Source organism: Solanum lycopersicum, chromosome 6 (genome assembly GCF_036512215.1).
Source record: "Solanum lycopersicum chromosome 6, SLM_r2.1".
Lineage (NCBI taxonomy): Eukaryota > Viridiplantae > Streptophyta > Magnoliopsida > Solanales > Solanaceae > Solanum > Solanum lycopersicum.
The window spans coordinates 40,023,391-40,037,985 of NC_090805.1; the positions used below are offsets into that span (position 1 = coordinate 40,023,391).

Consider the following 14,595-nt stretch of genomic DNA (forward strand, 5'->3'; position numbering starts at 1 on the left):
AACGTTTTCAATTATTTAAAGTGTCTCAAAGTGATACAGTTTAAATTGATATTAATTGCAATTGAATAAATACAAATGTTTAGATGATCAAATTTATTTGTACGTTTGTTCAAGTAAATTAAAGTGTCATAGTAAATTAATATAAAGCGAAATAGATAAAATTCAAACTTTCATTATGTATTATAATTTTTTCAAAATCTATTATTTCAAATTAAACAAGGTCAAGTCTATAGAAATAATGTCATGTGTTAACCTGTTTCTAGCTATTTTTTGGTCAAAATTAATAACCTTTTATTTTTCTTATGATTGTTCTAGTTTTGTTCCTTTTGTAGTGAAGAATATCTAGACCTAACCTCACTTGCTCGTATTAAAATACATTGGCTACCTAGGAAAAATGCATTAACATTGATCAATGGTTTAAAGAAGAGTTTATGATTATTTAATCTCATTATCATGTGATATTGACCATCGATTAACAAACTTGGTTTAGACAAAACTTCTTAGAGAAAAGTACCAAAGTAGTCCTTAATGTATGGTTACTATTTTAGTATTCTTATTTTGGTCTTTAATTTTTTTATTTACTTAATTGAAATAGTTTCTAATGTCTAAGGTATTTATTTTTTTCCTTAATATATTTAACTATACTGAAATGGTCCTTAATGAATAACAAAAAGACAAGGTGTTCATTTTGGTTCTTTTACCCTAAACTAAATAGATTTATCAAAATTAAAAAAAAAAAAGTGTTAAAATTATTTAACTGTGGACTCTACCTAACAAACAAAACTTACTATTATTATCTTCCTTGTAAACTCCAGATAAAAAACTCCATAAAATATAACATTATTAACTCCACTTTCGCTACTTAACAAATTGTACTTTTTTTTATTGCTTAAAACATAAATGGATATTAGATAAGTGAAATAATATTTTAGAAAAGAGAAACTAGAAAAATTTTGTTGGAGAAATTAGAGAAAATAGATGTTATATTTTATGAAGTTTTTTCTTTGAGGATACCTTAAAAAGATAACAATTGTGGATTTTGTTAATAGCGTGGGGTTCATTGTTAAATTTAACAATTTTTTTAATAAATTTGTGGTTTAGAATAAAAGATAACACTTTTTTTTATACATTAAGAATCATTTTAATCAAGTGAAATATTCTAAGAATCGAAATAAAACATTACTCATATATTATTATTTCAGTCATTTTCTCAAATCAATATATATATATATATATATATAAATTTGAGTCCAAAACCGTTGATGTGGCATCTCTATATGGTCTTCATTTGTTTTGTTTTTTTTGTCTTTTTTTTTGTTCTTTTCACTATAAAATTCAATCATATTTAATATTGTAATCGTATGAAATGAGTTACAAAATACCCATCTCTTGACATTTTCTACTTAAATAACATGTCTTTTCAATTCTCTTTTAACTATTTTTATGACTTATTTATCTATAAATATCAATCATCTATCGAGATGTTGCATGTTCATTTCCATTTTTTCAGTCTTTCTTTTTAGTAGTATAATCTTTTAATTTTATTTTCTTCATCTTTTTCTTCATCAATCATGCGTTAAGTAATCATAAAAGAAGACACAGAAAATATGATACCACGATATGATTTTCACTTTGATGAAGATCATCGGTGTATTCTTGAAAAATTCATCACATTATTTGGTACAAATTCAACAAAATAAAGAAAAAAATAATTATCCCATTCATCGTTGTTGTTGTTGAAGATGAAAATTAAAGGTATATTATCTATGGTACACTTTTTTAATATCTAGTTTCTTATACATAACAAAGCAAAGCAGTAGTGTTTTCCACTGCAATCAAAATCTCAATATTAAGTCACCAACCCTTGACATGAGGGTCAAGTCTTTGGTATCTTGGAAGCAATTATATATTACACACAAGAAGAGTACACTTTGTGTTAATTAATTAATCCCACATATACCTATAAGTAACTAGCTAAAATCTCTATCCTCCTCATTTCAATACCTTCATCCAAATTCTCACAAAATATCAACTCCAACACATTAAATTTCATAACTAATCAATCAATGGCTTCCAATTTCACACATTACATCATCATGATTATTGTGTTCCCAATATTCTGTTTTATTTTGTTATGCATGGCTTTGCTAGCGCTACGCTGCTACTTAAAGAAGAAGACGACAATGGTTGAAGAAATAGAAGTCAAACATGTTGATAAAAATATGAGAGTTAAGGAAAATATAGTTAAAGGGTCTCATGGAGAAGCGGAGGTATCAGTGGAGGGAGATTGTCATGTAGATGATGACATTGTCACGAAAAGGAAAGAGTTAAAAGCTAAAATTTCAGCAGAAACAACTCCTTCTGATCTTGAAGCTGGACATTCTTATTAACTTTTTCTAGTTTATGGTCACAACTAGCCATGTTGAAGATCATCAAATCATGATTCTGTTTAAAATAAAGAAAAAGAATGTGATAAATTTATAACCTTCAAATGTTTGATTTTCTTTGCTTTCCTATTCAATTTGTTCCTTGTATATGAATAACATCTACATCAATGATGATTTATCATGGCACAGCCTTTAAAAAAAAATTAATATAAGGCGCAAATTAATTAATATAACTCTACTACTAATCATTATTAAAATAGTTTGTACTATTTAGAAACGGTAAAAATAATTTTTTTCATATTAAAGTAGTCTTGTAACTTTAAAATAACTTCTTTTTGAGATAAGTAGTTATGTAATTATTAAGGACAGAATTGGAAAAAGGTGATATATTGTTTTTTGATTGTTTAATTGATAATTAATTTTGGACAAGTATTTTTAGTATACCTGAAAACAATAGTGGACGGAGGGAACACTAAGTAGCATTACATACACATATATATATATATATAATTTTTAAACAAGTTTAATACTTAGATTATTCGGAGTGTGAGTTTCAACCTGAACGATCATTCATTAGTTTGAGAAACACGTCTTTCTCTTTTGTTAAACTAATTTTAGGAAATAATTTTTAAAATTTGAATTGTTTAGAGGGAGATTTGACCAATGTCTATTGAAATTTATCATAGAGGGCTTAAATTTTAAAACTTCACATACCACAAACACGAAGATTTCAAAAAACAAAAAAACCCAAAAGGTTGAGAGTAACTCACTTACATTGAACATTTCAAAAAACCAAAAAAAAAAAACAAAAAAAAAAAAGAAAAAAGGTTGAGCTGTTGAAATTGAGAAAAAAAAATCTAACTCAATATACATCTTTTATTCACTATTATACACTATTTATACGATATCATATATTACATACGCACACAATCATGTAATCGCATTTATCTTTTTTCAGCCAATGTCATTCTTCTTCTCTTTTTTTTCATCAAACGGTTATCTTTCCGTCTAATATAAAAAATGTCTTATTTTTTTATTTTCCTTTATATTTATTAAAAACACATATAGTCGCGAGATGTATGTATCTGTCAAATTTTAAAATTAAGATACAAATTTTATTTATTTAAATTGATTTTTTTAACAGAATTCCTCAATTAGAGGAGTTATTGAGATCTGAGCAATTTTTACATATAACAACATAAAAATCATATTTGTATGTTATAGTTATAGTTTGTATAATTGTGTTCCATAACAAACTTTATTTTTGCTATGGAGCATCAGATTGTATAACTCGCTGGCAATGCTTCAGATTTGTATAATTTCGCCAGTAGGCTACTTGTATAAATTGATAATAGCTTGTCGTTTGTATAAATAGTTGACAGCCTCTCAATTTAATTTTATGTGTTTGCATATCTGCATAAAATTTGAATTTGTATGAATTGAATCCAAATAAAACATTTGTATATCAAATCTCTCGATCGCGCTTTATACAAAATAAATTATGCATTGTAATTTGTATTATATGTGTTTGTATAAAGCGAGAAAAAGACAAAGACGAAAGAGAACTGGGTAGGATAAGATCTGTATTTGTATACCTATAAGTTTATAGGACTATAGTGTATGTAGTCGTACTTGTATATACAGTTTTCTCTCGCTTTATACAAACACAAACGCATTTTATACATTTGTGTTTGTATAAACGCAAGAGAGGCGAGGGAGAGACTGGTAAACGAGAAACCTAGGGAGAGAGGCGAGTGACAACAGTTTGCTAGGGGTTATAATTAAATCAAACTGTGATTATGTAATTTAATTGGAACTAATAGTTTGTTATCATATACAATTTTCCCTTAATTGTATCTCTTAGCATGAGCGAAAATCAAGGATTATATTTATGTTTGATTAATTTCATTTTATTATGTTATTAATAAAAAAGTGTATATCGTGGTCATGTAGTTTGATTAGTTTCACTTTGTTACTCTTAAAATAATAAATTCAATAGTTTGATGTATTTATTGTCAATATATAATGTATCCAACCATTTAAACACTTGGATATCAGTACATTCATATGTATCATAGAAGTATCAATTTATATGGTCTAATTTTATTTGATGTATCTTTTATATGTATATTTGATGTATCAAGAATCAACTTCATACGTTATATCTAAAATATATATCTCATATAAATATGATTGTAATTACAACATATATATATATATATATATATATATATATGATAAATATATATATATATATATATATATATATATGATAATATTAAGATACACAATAGAAGAGCATATACATATGATAAGAACTTGTATACATGACAAAAAATATTATGTTAAATACACGTGTAGAATTTTTAATAATACATACACATATAATAAGATACACTGATAAAAACTAGATATATATAATCATATCTCAATAATGTATCATATGCATCAATAATAACATGTGTAAATCTCCGCTTATTGAAACTTTCTGATTACATTCATGGTTGGTCAAGACATCTCATCGCAGCGATGTTTTTGTTCACTGTGCCTAAATCCGACAGGAGAAGTAATGCAAAGTTTCTTGGTGGATCTACGGTATACAAGTTATGCAACTAATATTATTACCGATGTCGAATTTGATAAATATATCGAATTCAAAATCTCTGCTTACAACAATATACAGAATCTATGTGCGCGAGAGGTATCTCTCCTTGTGACAAAAAAAAAAAAGGTGAATTTGTGAGAAATTGATTTAAGAGTAAGAAAATCAAGGACTAAGAATTTGATATGTGTATTGACAAGCCATAGAGCATCCATATTTAACTAGTGTTTCTTCTCAATAAATTTGACTCTTCAAAGGAAAGGAAGAGGAAGAGGAAGAGGAAAAGTTAGTGTTTGAGTTTTATCCTACCTCATAGTTTATGAGGGAAATATATTTGTTTTTAATTAAAGTACTAATTTTAGAATTTTAATATAAAAATAATTAATCGATTCTTATTGTAAGAAATATGTATATTGATTATATCTTTTATAATATGTGACATAAAATATTAAAAATGATAATGTATAACATAAAATATTAAAAAATGATAATATATATAATTATTTAAAATAAAAATGAAATAAGTATGGGTATTACTTATTAGTAATGAATGTAAGATAAGTAATGTTGACCCTGAAAAGCTAGGGGCCTAAAACTTCCGATGCTTTATGGCCTTTACCCTCCGAGCTATCAATTACTTTTGTTTCATTTTAATTAATATCATTTGAATATATAAAAAGAATCATTTGGTTATATAAAAGAAAGTTTTTTTTATTCTTTTAAAAGAAAATTAAAATTATGATTTAAAATTATTTTTAAATGTTATATGACCACAAATTATTTTATTAAAAATAAAAAAAATTCAAATTGAAATTAAATCGCTCCTAATTATAAAAATGTGATTCCTTTTTAGTAAAGTATAATTAGGGACGCATTATGCGAGAAAAATAATATTACTATTACATAGGATACAAAATTGCCTTAATAGATGAATTATAATTTTGCGAGATCTTGTAAAAGTAATTTCTCTGTACACTTTTAATTGTCATGTTACGCTTTTCGAAAGTTAATTTAATTAATTTTTTAAGTTAAACTTGATTAATTTATTCGATATTTTTTTTTAAAATGTAAATATTTAAAACTATACAAAATGTATTAAAAATTAAAAAATAATTTTATATATTAATATAATATTTAAAATTATTAATCAAAATTATTATTAATTATTTAACTCTAACAAAGGAAATTATGCGAATTGAATGTGTAAGAAGGGAAATTATGCGAATTGAATGTGGATGGAGGTAGTAGTTGATGTCTATATATAGTAACTTTATAGGATATTGCAATTTTAGCATAACGTATAGCAATAATATTATTTTTCTCTTTCCTGGCATTTAAGAAATTCGTAGAATATTAAATATTTCTTTTATTTGTTGATTATTTTTTATTTTTTATATTTTATAATGCTTATAAAATTATAAATAAAAAAATAATTTCATCAATTTACCCTTAGTAAATTTTTTTTGAGAATCATGCAAATTAATGTGAACACTTTCAAAAAAAAAATTAATTACAAGAATAATATAAAAAATAATAATTAATATTTTCTTAATTTAAGTAAACTTAACATATAATATGAGATAACTAATTTTAATAAGATGATCAACTAATTATACGGAAGGAAGAGAGTAAATACTGATCTAAATAAGGTTACTAGCAAATTTCAGTATGAAGGGCCTTAAGGCTCAATAGATTCGTTACTTGCTTGAGAGACATTTTCGATTTGTTATTTTTTTAATCAGTTTAAAGTTTTATGGATTGGAGTTGAGATAATTTGAATTGGATCATTTTAATATATTTAAGTTTTAACCTATTTTAGAAAAATTCTCAGTTGAGTCAATTTGATCTTCAATTTCACTCGATTTTAATATTTTTTATTTATATAGGTATAATGTATGTTCCCATATTAACGGTATGAATTACAATCTATTTTATATCTATTAGAATTTATCCCCTATTTATAACTTTTTTCTTATTGTCTTGAGTTGAAATTCAAATTAAAGTTATAAAAATAAATAATATGTTATAATTATTGAGATCAAGTGAGTCAAATTGAATGGATCATGATCCGACCCTATTTTAGTCCATTTGAATCAAAAATTAATATAATTCGTCATGACCCAATATAATTTCTATTTCAACACAATTTAATATCTCGAATTTAAATCAAATCCACTCATATGACCCTATCTCTCAGCCTTTGACCTACACATTATCGCCCTGTCTGATGTCTTGTGGTTGAGCCTTCTAGAAGTGAAGATTTAGATAAGGTGGCAAACACCTTTTGGATTGTATTAGATACATATATTTTTAGACCAACTATTAGGTTCAGCTTATGCCTTTTATGACTTTGTTGGTGGTTTTTGTTTGACCGTTGAGAAATTTTCTTGTTGGACTTTAAGGTGGTTTGGGTTGGAGGATGGTCTATTAAAGTTTGGGTTATTAATTGGCATTAAAGGTATATTGTAAAAAATAATAATTAAAAAAATAGATAAACAATACAAATTTCATTAATCTAGAAGCAAATTATTTTTCTTTTTATAAGTTTTTAATATTTAAAAACTTATCATAGTTTAAGCTTTTGGTATGCAAGCGACTAAGTTTCGTTCTTTAAATATTATAATCAAGAAAAGAAAACAATAACAAACCATAATATCTATATATATTTCAATAATTTATGTGAATGTTATAATCTTTATGAAATTTATTAAAAAAGATGTAATTTCATGATTTTTCGATTTATGATTGTCAACTCAAGAGCTTACTTTGTTTTTGAATTAATGAAACATGACTTGCAACTCAACATTTGGAGATGAATACTTATGCGGAAGACTTAATTTGTTGATTATCATTGAAGAGCAATGACTCGTCTTGTCAACTTAACGGATTGTCCCTAATGTAATTTGGACTTTGATTAAGTCATATAATTTTAACTTAAATATTTCGATTTTATTAACCAACAATTTAACTTAATCAACGTATCATAAATTTAAGATTTAATTCCAAATTTAATATGAATTCATCAATAAAACTTCACTGTCTACGACATGTATCTCATATACATAGGATCAAATTAGGTGTAATTTATTTCAAATATACAATATCAAAGTTGATTCATATATATTTATATATGACTCTCTATCTCGTCTTTCTCCTATCTCCTTATGTATCCCTATTTCAAAGTGTCTCTGGAGAATCTAGTAATTCATATGTGTTTGGAATACATAAACTATATCGTTTCTTGCTCGTCTCTATCCCTATTTCAAAGTATCTTGTATAAAAAGTACATGTACTTAGATATACTTATATTGAAATCTAAAATAAAAATTCGTATAAGAATCAATAAATATGACATAAATACATGTCTACTAATTATGTACTTAGAAATACCTATATTGAAATCTAAAATAAAAATTCGTATAAGAATCAATAAATATGACATAAATACATGTCTACTAATTATTATGTAACTTATAGCTCTTTATAATTGGTATGACACACGTATAGGCCTCCTAATGTAATTTTTAGTTCTTTCAATTGGTAGGTGGGCATCTTATTGTAAAATAAATATTTGGGCTTGGTTGGGGCGGAGGATTGAGTATGGTAGTTTGGGTGATTAATTGGCATTTATTCTATATTGTAAATTGTAATGTAATATAGGTGGGCATGTTATTGTAAAATAAATATTTGCTGACAGTTTTTCTAACAGAACACCAACCGACTCAGGAGAATAGAGAGTGTCAGTTAGACCGGTAAGGTATAATACATAAATACGATCTTTAATTTGATATCAACTGACAAATGACAATTATAATTTTTAATTTTGGATATGCATAAATAAACACTTAAATTTATATAAAATTAAGCAAATGAATACATTCGTCCGGCATGACAATAGGGGTGTTCGTGATTCGATTTGAATCAATTATTAATTAAAATCAAAACCAAACCAATCTAGTCGATTTTTAAAATATCTTAAATCGAACCAAACCAAACGAAAAAAATAACCGTCAATTTAGTTGTTGACAGTTAAGTTCATTTTGATTCAGTTTTTTTGGTTATTTCAGTTTTAAAGTAACAATTTTTGAGGACATATGTATCTTGATAGACACAAACACCTAGTACATGCGCAATCCATTGAATAACTTTGTTAGTTCAATTAAGCATTAAACAATATTAAAGTTATCATTATACGAAAAAAGTTATTCAATTAAGAGAAGATGTAACTATATTAGGAAAGATATGGAAATAATTAATTTTGATGGACTTGGACTTATGATTGTTATATATAGACTAAAATTTAAGTTTTAAACTTGAGAAAATAGTAAAGTTAAAAACTTAAGTTAAAATTTTAAAAATTATTTATATTTTATTTATGAATATTATGTAAATAATTGTAAGATTTATATATATAATTTATCGATTCGATTTGGTTATTTTTGCAGTTATTTTTTTAGTAAAATCAAAACCAACTACTATCGATTTTCAAAATTAAAATCAAACCTAATCAAATCAAACCAAATATCAGTTTTTTTTAATCGGTTTGATTTTTTAATCATAACCATAAACAACCCTACATGACATGCTGCATGAATATTTTGTATCCTACATGACATCCTAGGTCTATTAGGTCATGTAATACACTTGTATCTACTTATTCAATTTTATAATAATTCAAGTGCCTACTCGTGCACATTTAAAGTTGAAGGTCATAATTATTCGTTAATTTCAAATCACGGATCATGTTTATGTATTATATGAACTGTGAAAGGGACTGCGAAGGGAAGTTTTGAACCCTAAACTTGGCTTTAAATTTTAACTTTGACCTCCAACTTTCATAATGCACAACCAGACACTTTAATTATCCAACTTTTAAATAAATAAACACATGAGTCCTACACGGCACAATAAACGTAGGTTACCACGTAGGACAAAAAATGACATGTAAGACACGTGTGTTTATTTATTTAACTTTATATAAATTTAAGTGTCTACTTGTGCACATCCTAAATTAAAGGACATAAATATAATTCGAAACCAAATTAAAAGGCATAATTATATATTATGCTTTTTCACAATCCCAGTGGAGTATACCTATTAGGAATGGGTGTCTGACAACCAAGGGACTGTATATTTTAGGAAGGTTTCTTTTGTTAACATTACTACTCCCTCCGTCGGTATTGTTTGTCATGATTTCTATTTTTAGAGTCAAATTATAAAAACTTTAACTAACATGCAAAAAATTGTAATTTATAGTGTTTTTCATATAATTTTAGAATATTTTTTTTGTTTATAATATTAATTAATATAGTATTAACTTTTGATAAACGGAATATGACAAACAATTCCGGACGAAAAAGCGTCGAAATGTGGCCCAAAACTTAATATTGGTGGACCCTACGACAAGGGGCTCACGAATCAAACTTAACTTGTGCCGTATTGTTTACACATATATTAACCATCCCTTTTAACCAAAAAAAGAAATGGTTTTACATATTGATAAAAAAGAAAAAAAGTGAAGCGTAAAAAGTTACATTTAAATTATTGAAGGGTTGAAGTAAGATTTTCTGAAAATTGGAGGGGGGAGGGAGTGTCGGAGGTACTAGAGGGGGAAGAAGTGGTGGAGTAGAGTAAAAAAAAATATTTTTAATATTTTTAAATTTTAATAAATATTAATAGTTAATTTAATTTTTATCAATGAAATGCAATATAACACACACTCATAGTTTAATTATGATATTTAAAAGAGAAAATAAAAAAATCCCTGAATTTGGCCGCTAAATTTACTGTTAGTACTTTAACTTTCTTTATAAATAATAATTTATCCTCCTAATTTCATTCCAAGTGAAGTAAAATCCACCACAAAAGCTAGTGTGATAAATGAAAAATAAAAAGCGAGTGAAAATGTAAGAAAATAAAACAAAATAAAAATAGGCCCTGTTTTCCCCAACCAATAAGGTTTTATGTTACTCACACCCCACCACCCACCACCCACCACCCACCACCTTTATCCACCAACAACCCCAGCCTTTCATTCTTCGAACCCCCACCCGCACCCCTCTTTCTCCTATTTCGAACCCCGCCACCACCAAACTTGGCTCACCCCTTTCTTCAAGTTTCCCTCTCTGCCACCTTCTTTCTTCTTTTTCTTCGAAACACCTTCACCTATTCCTTCATTTCAAATTATTCTTGCTTATCCTTAGAAGTGATGAATCTGAAAAAATGAAAAAACTTACAACTTATTGTTGCTTCAAGATCTTACTTATGGAAGAGTTTGTTGATTATGATGAACTTGAAGCATTTTTTGATAAAAAATTTACAATTTCTTTATCTCAAATTAGTTATTTAATTTGCACTGTTTATTTATTTTGACTATGTGTTTTAAATTGAATGTTTCCTAGTCTTGAATTCGTTAGAGTTTGATTTTATTTTTATAATCTTGGATTAGTTCTCATTTTTTCTATTCCTTTCTAAAATTGTATAAACAAAAATAAACAAACAGAATTAAAATACTCAAAATTTAAATAATTTTCAATGTGACGCTGACATGACATTGATGTGGCAATAATATGACGCGTGTGTAATACACTTGCGGTATTATGATATTAGGCTTAAAAAAGATCATTTTAAAAATGTTAAAGAGGGTATTAAAACGCGTTTAAATGCTAAAATAAATTGTGCTGCCAAGTTCAAGAGATTTTTTTAATTTTCTCAAATTAAAAATAGGAAATAATTTAAGTGTGCTTTTGATACTTCACTTTTAAAACATAAAAAAATAAAAGAATAACAAAGCAAAAAAACAAAAAATTGAAAAACCTTATAAACTAAACTTTCGATTAAAATAATCAACAAACTATATATCCATCCATATAAATAGGATATCCTTGAAAGCAATATTTGTCACTCATCTAATAACCCTTTTTATTTAATTTTCTTTTAGTCATGCAGACTACAAATTTCTCCCAATTCAACCTTCCATCGATACTCTGTCGCAAAACCACCTCATCACGGAGGTTATCTCCGGTCCTCGCGGTGGCTTCACCCACCATAACTTCTCCATCACGCCACCAGGTTACTCACTCAATGCCACCAGAGAAATTGGAAATCTTCAGGTCATTAGAACCTTGGGTTTCCGAAAACATCCTCCCCTTCCTCAAGCCCGTAGAGAAATGTTGGCAGCCCATTGAGTTTCTCCCTGACCCATCTCAAGGGCCCGAACAATTCGAGGAAGAGGTTCGGGCCCTAAGGCAACGAGTTTTAGGGCTTTCAGATGAGTACTTTGTCATGCTTGTGGGTAATATGCTAACTGAGGATGCTTTGCCTACTTATCAAACCATGATTAATACGTTAGATGGAGTACGCGATGAGACTGGATCAAGCCCGTGTCCATGGGCAATATGGACACGGGCATGGACAGCAGAGGAGAATCGACATGGCGATTTGCTAAGGACCTATCTTTATCTTTCAGGGAGAGTGGACATGTTGATGGTTGACAAGACACTACAATACTTGATTGGAGCTGGAGTAGTAAGGCTTCTGAATTTCTCTTTATATATATAATTGTGAATTATGTGGTTTTTTTAGTCATGATATATTCATCTCCCTTTTTTGTTTTTCCAAAATATTCAATTATGTAATCAACGGTTGCATGCAACGTATTCTTTTGTTTAGGACATCAGACTAGAGAACAATCCGTATTTGGGATTTGTGTACACGTCATTTCAAGAGCGAGCCACGTGTTCGTCACATGGAAATATGGCTAGGCTAGCTACACAAGGAGGAGACCCCATGCTAGCACGTATGTGTGGAGCCATTGCCGCGGATGAGAAGCGTCACGAACATGCCTACACAAGAATCGTTGACAAGTTGTTAGAAGTGGATCCAAATGCGACTATGCTAGCTATTGCACACATGATGAAGATGAAGATCGTAATGCCGATGCATCTCATGTATGATGGGCAAGATCCAAATATATTTGAGCACTTCTCTTCCATTATTGAAAGGCAAGGAATCTACACATCTCGTCATTATGCTGAAATATTAGAATTTTTTATAACACGATGGGAATTGGAAAAACTTCAAGGGTTGAGTGGCGAGGCAAGGCGTGCACAGGATTATGTGTGTCGACTTCCACTCAGGGTTAGGAAGTTGGAAAATAGAGTCAAGAAAATAGAGCCACGTCAAGTCAAGTTTAGTTGGATCTTTAACAAACAAGTGAACGCTTAGTTAGATGAATTGACTTGAAATAAATATATAAAAACCTTAATTTACACAGATTTTTAATATTAATTTGTGATAGCTTAATTAGAACCTTTATATATTTGCATCTTTAGTTGTGAACCATTTGTCAAAGGAAGCCATTTTTTATATAGTATGGGGATTTGGCCAGACTCCTATCTTATATATTTTTGTTGATTTTTTGAGCATTTTAATATTTGTTTATTATTAAAATTGTCATAGTAAATATTCGTTAGAGTAAATGGGAGTTATGACATTACAATTGTTGCCACTGGAGGACTAGTATCCATTTTGATTGCTGCAATCTATGGCATTACTGCCTAATTACTCACTTGTGAATCAATGCCCTTACCTTTAATTTATGGTTACAAAATGTTGATCCATTGGAAGTTACTGTTAGTGGCAGAAGGTGGTCAACTATGCATGACCACTAATTTCTTTTTATTCAATTTCCATTATCATCCGTTATACCTCGTAACCTATGTAAATTCTTAAGGCAATTAATTTTTTGATTTACTACAATATTTATCTTCCTATTCGTTGCTATTTCTTCTAGTATAAATAGTGTTGTTGTTCATTTGATTTGGATCATACAAGACACACAAAAAAAATATAGAGTAAAAAAATTAGTAAAAATATTAAAAGAAAGTTTTTAATAACAACAATTTAAATTTCGACTCAAAAAAATTAATTATTTTCATAAATAAATAAATAAATCATAGAAGATATAACATACATATTTTCAGTATAAGAACATCTCTCCACTGCTAATAGAATGTTATGCAGTTCTTTTCGCATAAAATTAAAAAATTGTGCCCTTTTTTTTTGGTTCCATATAATTTTTTACGGTTTTGTTGGTATAAAATTAGAAGGAGAACTTTTGTATAGTAATCACTACTGAGATGAGGGAGAAAAAAGAGAATACGAGTTAAAAAAAAATAAAGAGAACAACAGTCGAGAGAAAAGAGAGTTCGGAATCACAAAAAGATAAAAGTGATCAAAATAAGTCATTATTTTGGGAAGTAACTAAATTAGACTTAATGAAAGATAAAACTCCACTTTATATAATATTCTAGACGTTTTTCGTTAGTCTCATAACGTGTATATTTTAATATATTACGAAACTATTTATTATATTTTGCAAAGTGTAAGAAAAAATTATGTTTCACGTTTTGAAGCTTCATGAACCTTCTGCCGTGTTTGTCATACAATTATATTGATTTGACATATCATAAAAAAAGAAAAAAAATATTACATTATGTGTTTTTATGTTTTATTCAAAAAACTCCTCTAAACTCTATTTAAGGACATTCAAACATAGCACCTTCAACATCTTTAGTTTTCTATTTTCTTCATTTCAATCACAAA

General features: G+C 27.6%; 1 protein-coding gene across 1 annotated transcript; it reads left to right on the forward strand.

Moving 5' to 3' along the window:
• Positions 1 to 11,811: 11,811 nt before the first annotated feature.
• On the forward strand, positions 11,812 to 13,326 carry LOC101257379 (stearoyl-[acyl-carrier-protein] 9-desaturase 6, chloroplastic-like). Its single transcript, XM_004241111.5, has 2 exons — positions 11,812 to 12,516; positions 12,661 to 13,326. Exons 1-2 carry the CDS (start codon positions 11,932 to 11,934, stop codon positions 13,213 to 13,215), a joined length of 1,140 nt encoding a protein of 379 aa, XP_004241159.1. The 5' UTR covers positions 11,812 to 11,931; the 3' UTR covers positions 13,216 to 13,326.
• Positions 13,327 to 14,595: the final 1,269 nt, after the last annotated feature.

What these genes read in the sequence shown, in the direction of transcription:
- LOC101257379 (XM_004241111.5), top strand. Translation starts at nt 11,932, where the DNA reads ATGCAGACTACAAATTTCTCCCAATTCAACCTTCCATCGATACTCTGT. An exon ending in ACTTGATTGGAGCTGGAGTA is followed by an intron (nt 12,517 to 12,660) that starts GTAAGGCTTCTG and finishes TCTTTTGTTTAG; the next exon opens with GACATCAGACTAGAGAACAA.